At 42.1% G+C, this 11,994-nt stretch overlaps 1 protein-coding gene across 1 annotated transcript; it reads left to right on the forward strand.

Annotated features, from left to right (window-relative positions):
- Positions 1-4,488: 4,488 nt before the first annotated feature.
- On the forward strand, positions 4,489-8,015 carry LOC124712291 (trypsin delta-like). Its single transcript, XM_047242585.1, has 2 exons — positions 4,489-4,854; positions 7,596-8,015. The coding sequence occupies exons 1-2, from the start codon at positions 4,489-4,491 to the stop codon at positions 7,992-7,994; spliced, it is 765 nt and encodes a 254-aa protein (XP_047098541.1). The 3' UTR covers positions 7,995-8,015.
- The last annotated feature ends 3,979 nt before the right edge of the window (positions 8,016-11,994 follow it).

Genomic DNA, 11,994 nt, shown 5'->3' on the forward strand with positions numbered 1-11,994 from the left:
ACGTTTTGGAAGGATCTGCGATTCTCTTCGACAGTTAACTATCCACAGTTCACCGAATCCGTTCTTAACCGAGGCGACAGAGGCTGGGATAACCAAGTTACTCTTCAGTGGTATGGTTCTCTTACATTCCACTACAAGTCAATGGATTGACGCATGGCATTACACATGACGGTTACCTTTCTACCACCTCCTGTCCACAGTATCTCATCTAGCATAATTTTTGAGCGACCACAATCTATAATTCCCTGAGAAGCTTTCAAAAAGTCCCATCCGAGAATGATGTCATGACTACACTCTTGTAAGACGATTCATTCTAACGGCTGTGTATGACCACTTGTATCTACACGACTGACATATCTTCCTATAGGTTTTACATATTTCCCATTAAGCACCTTAAGCAGAGATGTTTTTCTGTCAACGAATACCGTTATCTGGAATTAGCGACGGTACTTTTCCGAAATGACTGAATATGATGTTCCAGAGTCCACAACACCTTGGGCTTGTTGGCCATCCATGAGTATATCGACGTAGTTTCCTGTCATTTTTGGAGCGATCGACGGCAGAGGACTTTCCTCTTCGGCAGCCTCACCTCCAAGATAGGTCGCATCCTTTAGTTTTTCAGGTTGCGGCTTCTAGGTGATCGGATGGAGCTTCTGAACGGCGATGGAGACCTTGATCGGGGTGTTGTGGAGCGTCCCCTCCAACAGCTAGCTTGGAACGGTGGTGACCTACGTCGCCTGCACCCACATCTTCTTGTTCATCTTCGTCGTCCCGGAGATGGCGTCGGCTAAGATCGGTCTACTGCCTTCTGGCGCGGGCGTCATCAAACATTTGCCGCCTTTCTCGACAATAGCGCACGACATGTCCCGGTCGTCCGCAGCGGAATTATACTGATTGGTTATCCTGGGTCCTCCAGACGTCAGTCTTCCTTGGTGCCCTAACAGATTTCTCATGCGGCATTGAGGAGCGTAACTTGGCCTCGGCCTCAACTTTTTCCGTTTTAAAGGGAAATGAAGGACGAGAGATTAGGCTCAATGTCTGTTCCACTTCCTTCCTTATGACCTCTTCAAGCGTCTCGGTTGTTTGCTCGCCGTACAATCCAAGTGGCTTCTGAACTTCCTCTTTCACTATCTGACGAAGAACACTTGTGAAATCAGTTTTATCCTCCATCACAGGCATCGGTGTGATGTTTGCAACCCGTTCAAACTTCTTGCGTATAATTCTTATTTGATGCATTGTCTCGATATACCGGCACCATTTTATGAAGTTGACTGCTGTCGGAACCTACTTCACGAGTAGGGCTTGATACATGTCCTCAGCAACACCCTTCATGTTCCTCCTTCATTCTAGGATCCACTATTTTACACAACTCCAAGACGTCTTGAATGTAGGATGCTGTAGTTTCTCCTGGACGCTGTGTCATGCACTTTAACTTCAGCCTTGCACTTCTGTCGTTCTGTGTCCCCGAAATACTTGCGCAGTTTCGCCTGGAATATTTCCCAGCTAGTGAACTTGTCCTCGTTGTTCTCCTACCATTGCTTGGCAGTGCCCTCCAGGTCGAAAAATACGTTTGTCAAACACACCTTGTCATCCCATTTGTTAAATTTGGCTATACGTTCATAAACTTTTAGCCCCTTCTTTGAATCTTGGGCATCGTCACCAGAGAACCCAGAAGGATGTCTCAACGGGAGGCACACAGTTGCTGTCATTGTAACGTCTTCTTCTGACTCCGGTAGATTGTAAACTGCTGATTATGGCTCCAACTCGTGTTTCTCGCCAAGCAAACGGCGGCTCTGATGGGAGCCACTGTGTCGTCGATAATGTGCGGTATCATAAGCTCCAGTACCCAGAATCTCCACTAGAATAATGTCACGCAGAGGAAGGTGTAAGTAGATGAATCACGAGCACTAACTTTACTTAACGAAGGTCTATTCAGCACTAGCACATTCAAGAGCGCGGAGCGAACTGCCACGTCCAGAACACATTCAGAATATATATACAGCTACAGATCATTCTAGTACAATGATTCCTGCCATTTTTGGATACCTCTAGAGTGTTCTTGAACCGAATATAGAAACTGAAATTTTACAGTTTACGACGCTCCATGCAACAGCCTAATATCGTAACTACTACATCACAGCTTCTTCTTCGACAATATTCCATCAAGATGCGAACAAATCCTGTGAACGCATAAACATTTTCTGAGAGTTAGAGCTATGTCGATTCTCGTTGTGATTTACGCTTTCGTAATTCCGGGGGAAGATACATAATGACTGCAAAATACGTGAAATTTGCCTTCAATTTTACCGAAATGCAATCCGTTTTGAACGTTATTCTTGCAGTTAGATTATTGTACATTTTACAGGAAGGATTTAAAATTCAAAAGAAGTGTGATCAAAGACGAAAATCTTACGAAAAATATAACGCATATTGTGAGATTTGATGCAGCATTCGTGTGAGAGTGGATGGATATCTCCCTCCCCCAAATATTGAATTGAGAGGACTGCATACCTCTATTCCAGGCAGAAGAATGGCGATTGCGTCCTGGATAGATCAAGGTAAACCATTGTTTGTAAAGAAAAGTATAAGAGCTAACTAAACGATAGAGCAGAACCTGAAATATCAGTTCTACATTGTTAAAATTATTAACCCGTTTAACATCAGGCCATGAGCATTAGTGTCGTGGATTTACGACTAGGAACCTCGTCGCATAGATTCTAATGTATAATTATGCATTTTTAAAGTGATACTGAGAGTTGGCTTCATGCTTCAACTAGTAACTGTCTTCCTAATTCAAGTAGCTGCAAACACTGCTGTCATAAGCTCTCATCTATGTATTTCTTCCCGACAGAAACGAGGTCGTTCTGCGGAACGCATCTTCATCAGTCCTATCTATCCTTAGGGACAGAGAATGAAAAGTTAAGAAGGAAGTAAATGTAAAACGAAGAAAAGTAACGTGCATGAGAATTTTCGGCATCTGCTGAGAGTTGTATAGTTAAGTTCTAAATACATCGAACTCCATTTGAGAATTTCTCCAACAATATACAATGAAACTGACGGTTAATTTAAAAGATCAACTTAATGAACCTGAAAATTCCACCTTAATACATAACGGTTGATAAACAGCTTGCTGTTGTTCAACAACATATTAACTCACCTAGTGTAGTGGTGAAATTTAGATATGCCTGTAGCATGTCTGTGTCCCAGAGTCAACGGTTTTACTGTTTTGGAGCATATTGCCTTGCGTTTCCTATGTGTTGTACAGTGGAGGTTAATTTTACCATTTACTTATAGTAACATATACGAGGTATTTTGACAAGGGTGAATTGATAGTGAGGTTAGTGTAACTGTAATTCTGCGTTGTGTATGATTGTTAAGTATGGAGTTAATGCATCAGCGTACTCTGAAAGGAACCTAATTGGTATACAGTCTGGACCAGAATACTTCATTTTATTTAGTGATTTAAGTTGCTTCACTACTTCGAGTATATTTTATAGTATTTTATTCCTATCGCACAGAGAAGGTATTGACTCTTGCTGTTGATTTTATTTCTTTGATTGTAAGCCTTATATCTTCCACACCTACATTGTTAATTTGGAAAGAGCTGAGTTTGATTCTCAGGAAGGGGTCGAATAAATTTTCACGTATCTGATTTTTTGGATTAGTATATTTTTCGTTTGGTTATGGAGAATTTGAGGGTTAAAACATTCAGTTTCGTATCGACAACCCTGTGTTCACTAATCCCTGTATCCATTTAAAAGTTGTTTCTTAGCTCAAGATTATTTGTTTGTAAGAACTTTGTGTACACAGCGGTTTAGTGCTAACAATAAATATTGTTTTGCAGGTTGGTGTATGTGTATTGTCGTCCATAGGTTGAATCATCCGCTTTAAATTACGATCCCAACTGTAAGCCAAGGAGCAATTTCTACAATTTCTGTTATTAATGTCTTAGCGGAAAACAATATGGATGATGTTTAATGGACATCAATGTGCGATTGGAATTTGGCAGACTCGTGTGTGTTAAGGATCACCACAAATTTCACACCATATTCAGTTACATGAAACATGAGTTGCTAATATGTCCAATGACACTGTATTGAAGAAACGGAAGATACAGTGCTGTTCGCTAATTATTAAGAGCTTCTTGGTGAACGTAGATTTGATTACAAGGTAACTGAAGTTACGTGGACTAGTTATGTACTCTCTTAATAGACATTTATCATACGCGTAGTCGACTGGTAAGAAATTACCGTTACGTTGCAACAAGTAACAATCAAGCAGAACGTTGAACATCTGTCCCAATCACCGTCGTCATCTATATTCGTATCAAGGACTCATCAAATAGATAAAAGTTATATCACTACTGCTGTTATCAAGATCATGATGAAGCGCAGACGAGATATGAAGATCGTCGACCCCATCTACGTCTGCAGTTTTAATGGTATATAAAGGGTGAGGACGGCTGCTCTGGCAGACTCAGCTTCCACAATGCAGCGCCTGGCCATCTTCCTCGTGTTCCTGCTGAGCTCTGCTCTAGCTCTGCCCACTCCGGCCAGGCTGTGGAGCAAGGGTAATGGCCGCATCATTGGAGGGTCCTCTGCCAACATAGCCAACTACCCGTGGCAACTGTCTTTCCAGTACGGCGGTTCGCACATCTGTGGTGCATCCATCATAAGTTCCAACTGGGCGCTGACGGCTGCTCACTGTGTGGACGGCATTAGCCTCTCTCTGGTCAGTTTCCGGGCCGGCACCTCAACCCGTGGAAGCGGCGGTTTCGTCAGAAGCGCCAGCTCTGGCTACATGCACGCATCGTACAACGACCAGACTGTAGACTACGATGTTGCTGTTGTTCAGGTGCGTGGTATATGCCTCAATTAGATTTAATACAACATCTGAACATTGTCTAGATCACCTGAGTGCAGATGTTGGTAGGTCCTCTCTCTTTGGTGAACAACATGATGCCGCCACGTTTATCATAAAAATTGTTCTTGTTTTCATAGTTCTCCTGTTCTTTGACTACAATATCATTTCCTTCCCCTATTGAAGCATTTTACATCAACAAGGTAGCCTGTCGCGCGAGTGTTTTGCAAATATGTGTAGCATTTACATGTCACGGACCTCCAGCCAACGAGTTCGATTGGTGGCAGTGGTCCGATAGTAGCACGCAGTACAGAGCTAGTACATTTTAGAGAGTCCTAATCTTGCATATTAATTGTGTGCTACCGTAACACACTTGACACATAAACTCTGCATCAGCTAGTTTCCACAAGGGGACTGGGGTATGACTCAGGACATTGGTCATCAGGTATTATTAATCCCGGCTTTTCTGGCCGAGCGGTTCTAGGGCGCTTCACTCTTGAACAGCGCGAGCGCTACGGTCGCAGGTTCGAATCCTGCCTCGGGCATGGATGTGTGTGATGTCCATAGGTAAGTCAGATTTAAGTAGTTCTAAGTTCTAGGGGACTGATGACCTCAGATGTTAAGTCCCATACTGCTCATAGCCATTTGATCAATTTTTTTTAATTATTCATCACTACAGCACTTCTCATTACTTGTCAGTGGTGAGGATTATTTTGTTCTGTCCCTATGACTATAACAATGTACCTCAGATTCGAGTGACAGTTAATGCATTCTGGACGAAAGGTGTTCAGTTTTCCATTCGGTGAATCAGAGGTTCTTTATTTCTGGTTTCCACAAATTAAATGAGTGAAACCGGTAAGTGGCCTTGTGAAAAGACAACGGTTCAATACATGGTCTCCCTTTCTCAAGTCTCTGTTGTACTCAATTTCCTAGTCTCAACCGAAATTTGGATACTATTTCTGTAATGGAGCTTCTAGAAAGTAACGTGCATTAAGGAGGTTGTCTGTATATATAGTTACGCAAGCAGCAGGGAAACAAAGTTAGACTTACTAAATGATAAGCTCATCAGAACTTCTACGTGTGTCACAATTTTTTAAGCAAGACATTATTTCTAAACGACGTATCTATAATGGGAAGCATCTAGCTCTACTTTAGTATAAACTCCACATGCCGCCTTATGGTTTCTAGTAGAGCGTTCTTGGGGAACTGATTTGTGGGAATGCGATTATAATGGAAGAAGTAGGAGAAACCGTTATGGCAATATATGGGCTTGGCAGTTGCAATTAGGACGAGAAAGGTTACCTGAGTTGTGCAATAAAGTTCAGCTAATGATAGTGAATGCTACTTTCAGTTAGATTACTTCATGATCAGGCAGATAGAATGTATTCGATTCGAGGATGGTGAGGTGTTGTTGGCAGACAGCGAAAGTACTATAATCGGGATATGAAAAAAAAATTGAATAAACACTTGTGAAGAATTCGGAATGAAGATCAAGAAGAAAAAGACAAAATATATGATAGTAAGTGCGGGAGCAATAAGAACTATAAAGCTATAATAGGAACACATAGACCAAGTTAGCGCTTTGAAATATCTGGAAAGCACAGCCACAGTAGACATGCGAATTAATAATAAGGCGAAAACGCATACAGCCGTTGCTAAGGAGGAATTTTAAAAAGAACAAGAGCCTTCTATGCGGGTGTATGGACAGGGAACTGAAGAAGGGACTAACGTGATGATTTATATGGAGCATGTCACTATAAGGAGCTAAGACATGGACACGGAGGAAAGAGAAATTAGGAGGAAGATGGAAAGGATAAAATGAGTAGACAGAGTGAGAACTGACAATGTGGGAAGAGAGAAAAAAAATAAGGATAGTAAGAAGAACAAACACGATTGCCTTTGCGATATTTTTTCACGATTGGAGTTCATAGTCATGTAGTATTCAACATCATAATCGCCGTTGACTACAGAAATTATTTATTCCATTATTGCAGTTTCGCCTTTGGGCCATTTGCAAGTAGTACTACGAACAGTTTTGCTTCGTCACATGTCAGACTTTAAAATTGATGTGTGCATAATGCCGCAGGATTAAAAAACTGACATGATGGTGAAGCAAAATAATTTCCAGTACCACTCAATAATGGCCCAAAGCCCGAAACTTCTATGGAGAAATGAATAATTTCTGCAGTCAGTGGAGAATATGTGGTCCTTCAAAAATTGTCGTGGACATTGCTGAGAACGGATAGTTTACTGTTGGATGTTATGGAAGAAACTATGAATAGAAGAAGAAGAATAGGATGCGGAAGGTACGAGATGATGGATAGTACCAGAGTAGAAAACAATTATCAGAAAATGAAGAGGGTAACAACTGACAGAGCTAGAAGGAGAGCTCCTTTGAACACCTGTCCTTGGACAAAATACTGACGATGATGGCTGCATAACCCTGAATACTGAACATTCCTCCTAGGACATTCTCTAAATTTTGAAGTGGGACACTGTATTTGTTAAATAGTTAATGATTACACTCATATATGACAACTGTGTAGTGGATTAAGTTTGTGCTAAAACAGCGATCAGCCCTCCTTCCCCTGTCGTCCAATGCCATCTCCTGACAGAATGTTCTGTTACACTGAGAATGGTATTTTGACACACTCATATTCAGTTCCCACACGTTAAGTAACAGATTGCACGTCGCACGATGTAGCACATGTGAATTGTTTTATTCTGATTTTCAGGTGTCCGGATCTCTGCTGGGTTCGAACGCACAGGCAGTGGGCCTCGCCAGTGACAACTACGACCCACCAGGTGGTCTCGCAGTGACGGTGACTGGCTGGGGAGCCACGTACACCGATGGACCGTCCGCCAACAGTCTGCTCAAGGTGGACATCAGCATCTTGGACCGCAACACGTGCAGGAACACCTTCGCCAACATCAACACTGTGACCGACCGCATGGTGTGCGCCGGCCAGGCCGGCAAGAGCGTCTGCAGCGGAGACTCTGGTGGTCCCCTGGTCAGCGGAAGCACCCAGGTGGGCATCGTCTCCTGGGGCAGTTCAAGGTGCGAGGCCACCCCCGGTGTCTTCGCCAACGTCGGCAACCTGCGTTCCTGGATCCGAAATGCATCTGGCGTCTAAGGACTCTAGTCTATCTACTGTACTGGGTTCCATCATTGGAATATGTAATCCGAACAAAATGTTTATGTGCAATTCTTTGTTCTTTTAAATAAAGAATCTGAGAAACGCAAGCGTTTCGTTGTTTTATTTATTTTAGCGTAATTCTTTCGTTCTGTAGGAAGTATTGCCAACTGGAGACAACACACTGAAGACGAGGTACCCGAATTACTGACAATTGTCTATGGGAAACTACTTCATCTACGCGTTAATAAATGAATGGGAAATAAATTAATCTTTTGGCAAGTTTATAGTGCTGAGGTATTCTTTGTTTTGTGTTGTGTGACAACTGAATACAGGTATTAACGTCAGAAAGTAGCTAATCTTTCAGTTTCCCTCATTTGTAAGTATGCGTTTATGAATGTTTCTTGGCAGGCCGATAAAGGCAACTTCATTAGAGCGCCAATCTCGACATTTGTGCAGGGGGGCAGTACCATATGAGAAAACAAGGCATGCCTCATGGTCCATGTCGTATCTCATGTTCGTCAGTAAGCTTTATAGAGATAAAAGGGATAGTCAGATGAGGAGGACAATCAACCTGGTAGAGCGCCCCAACATTAAATCGATACAGTTGTCGTCGAAAGAAACAAATAACCGTAGTAAATTGTTCAAGAACTCTGGCAGCCGAACTGCCTTGTGATATGCCGAGTCACAACTATTTATCTGACTAGTGCCCCGGTACTGGCCCTGCAGCAATCCCAACATGTGTGAAGGCTAGCGAAACAGAGCATGTCTAAAGAGATTTTCGAGTTCAGTTTATCACCAAGTACTCTGTACTGCGTATCGCTGCTTGTTTAGTATCGGTTAATGTCTGTTTCTAATTAAAATGTTACTGCTTGATAATTATTAAGGAACAATTGACAGTTGTTAAGGAACAACTGACAGTTGCTACGAAACATAAAATTAGCATGGAGCTCCCTAACAAACATAGTAAAGATTAATGTTGAGAGCGGGACGTGTTAACAGCAGGAAAGTTTGTGCACAAACACTCTGTATGCAGTCGACAGCGCATGCGGTATCGTGTTTGGCTATGGTTATTGAAAAACCGGTTAGTCCGATATTCCATGTGGTGTGGCATCTTGTCTACAAACCATCATCTGTGACCCATCACTCGTGCGCCGACTATAAAACCACATTCAAACTCACTTAAATCTTGGTAAGGTGCCGTTGTAGTATTCAGTAATAGATCTAACAACTCTGCCAGACTCTTGCTGCCATACATAAGCGTTGCCCAAGCGCAGCGCCGTATTCTGTCTGTTTACATATCTCAGTATTTCAATACGTGTGACAGTTTCTTTGTCGCGTCAGTGTATGTATAAAAATATAATCATCGTCACTAAAATCATGGAAACTGTAAAACAATAATGATAGTCAGAATAAAAGAAATGTAAATGTAAATGTAGGACAGGTAGATGTAAATGTAAGAAAAGCTGTAAAAAAATTCCATCTGATTGTAAAAATATTGTTGATATAACAGAATATCAATTGTTAATGAATTTTATATATGTAATAACCTGACGAAACTACAGTCCTTCGGTCATAACTGTGGTTTTTCAGTTGTTCTGGGAGATGCCTTATGACATCATAATATGTGAAACATTAGTTCACTTTATTATAGGGATATAAAATGAGTTAGGTAACATTATACAGTCCATCGACACAGGAGAGTGTCGAATATGTGCAACAGTCTTTGAATAAATACAGCATCATTTGATTCTGAAAATTATAAACCCTTCTCTTTAAGTACAATTTCGACATTTACGAAAGAAAAGTTCCACCTGAGACTTGCGTAGAAGTGGTGTCCTTTCTAGATTATGTTAACTGCTTCATTGGAGGTCACAAACTGGGTCAGAGTGAGTCCATCCCTTGATCTGTGTCGACCGCTGTTCGATGGCCTTGTGGTGGTGAGGGAGACGACGTGTATTCTGGAGCGCTCTCGACTCGTAGTTGTAGAAGTTAATATCTGAGGTATCTACTTTACCTGAAAATTAAGATTTGCACTGCTATCTTTCAACTTTGAACAAGCAGTCTGAATTAGCTAAATGTTCAGGAGGCTTACAACCTACAGTGACAATATCACCCACCAATGAGGATTTTTATCTACTTGCGGTGTAATGCGTAATCAATTAAATTTCGGTCATGCAGCCACGCAAACACTGCATCTTCCAGTAATATTTCGGACTGCGTATCGTCTGGTTATCCTCAGAATAAGTCGAGAGACTGACAGGGTGGCGATCGTGACCTTATAAGCTCCACTGCGGCTCTACTGCGTCCGCTGGTTACAGATGCTGGTCGATGGCTAAGAGGCACTCGTACACACGCGCCACCTGTGGTGAAAGCGTTCACATGTTCGATTTGCTTATCAATGTATATTCGGCGGCGGTAACACCTTGACGACTTAGATGGAACTTAAATACACCAAAAGTGCAATTCCATCCCTCATGCAAATTAAAACCATCATCCATCCCTATGTATTGAGTTGAAGGTTAATCTAATGTCTGTGAAATATTTGAAAACAGGTCCCCAAAAGGAAGAGGTGGATGATAAAATCTTCATGTCACTGTACTTCATGAAATGACCCGTATCTATACAAGGTTGAGGCAGAACACTGTATACATACGGGTCAGCTGCTGAACTATAGTGACGTAAATATTATAACATCGACCTCTTCCTTTTGGGATTCTATTTTCCACGAAGGCAAAGAATTAGTTTAACAGTTAACTTAAGAAATAAAGAAAATGATTTTAATTTGCATAAGGCAGGTAATCCTACATCTACACCTACATGATTACTCTGCAATTCGCATTTAAGTGCTTGGCAGAGGGTTCATCGAACCACAATCATACTATCTCCCTACCATTCCACTCCCGAACAGCGCGCGGGAAAAACGAACACCTAAACCTTTCTGTTCGAGCTCTGATTTCTCGTATTTTATTTTGATGATCATTCCTACCTATGTAGGTTGGGCTCAACAAAATATTTTCGCATTCGGAAGAGAAAGTTGGTGACTGTAATTTCGTAAATAGATCTCGCCGCGACGAAAAACGTCTTTGCTTTAATGACTTCCATCCCAACTCGCGTATCATATCTGCCACACTCTCTCCCCTACTACGCGATAATACAAACGGAGCTGCCCCTTTTTGCACCCTTTCGATGTCCTTGGTCAATCCCACCTGGTAAGGATCCCACACCGCGCAGCAATATTCTAACAGAGGACGAACGAGTGTAGTGAAGCCGTCTCTTTAGTGGACTTGTTGCGTCTTCTAAGAGTCCTGCCAATGAAACGTAACCTTTGTCTCGCCTTCCCCACAATATTATGTATGTGGTCTTTCCAACTGAAGTTGTTCGTAATGTTTACACCCAGGTACTTAGTTGAATTGACAGCCTTGAGTACTGTACTATTTATCGAGTAATCGAATTCCAACGGATTTCTTTTGGAACTCATGTGGATCACCTCACACTTTTCGTTATTTAGCGTCAACTGCCACCTGCCACACCATACAGCAATCTTTTCTAAATCGCTTTGCAACTGATACTGGTCTTCGGATGACCTTACTAGACGGTAAATTACAGCATCATCTGCGAACAATCTAAGAGAGCTGCTCAGATTGTCACCCAGGTCATTTATATTGATCAGGAACAGCAGAGGTCCCAGGACGCTTCCCTGGGGAACACCTGATATCACTTCAGTTTTACTCGATGATTTGCCGTCTATTGCTACGAACTGCAACCTTCCTGACAGGAAATCACGAATCCAGTCGCACAACTGAGACGATACCCCATAGGCCCGCAGCTTGATTATAAGTCGCTTGTGAGGAACGGTGTCAAAAGCTTTCCGGAAATCTAGAAATACGGAATCAACTTGACATCCCCTGTCGATAGCGGCCATTACTTCGTGCAAATAAAGAGCTAGCTGCGTTGCACAAGAACGATGTTTCCTGAAACCATGCTGATTACGTATCAA

Source organism: Schistocerca piceifrons, chromosome 8, assembly GCF_021461385.2.
Source record: "Schistocerca piceifrons isolate TAMUIC-IGC-003096 chromosome 8, iqSchPice1.1, whole genome shotgun sequence".
Classification (NCBI taxonomy): domain Eukaryota; kingdom Metazoa; phylum Arthropoda; class Insecta; order Orthoptera; family Acrididae; genus Schistocerca; species Schistocerca piceifrons.

Excerpts from the sequence above, each read along its gene's own strand:
- LOC124712291 (XM_047242585.1), top strand. The coding sequence starts at position 4,489 with ATGCAGCGCCTGGCCATCTTCCTCGTGTTCCTGCTGAGCTCTGCTCTA. Across the intron at positions 4,855-7,595 it reads ACGATGTTGCTGTTGTTCAG|GTGTCCGGATCTCTGCTGGG; the intron begins GTGCGTGGTATA and ends TCTGATTTTCAG.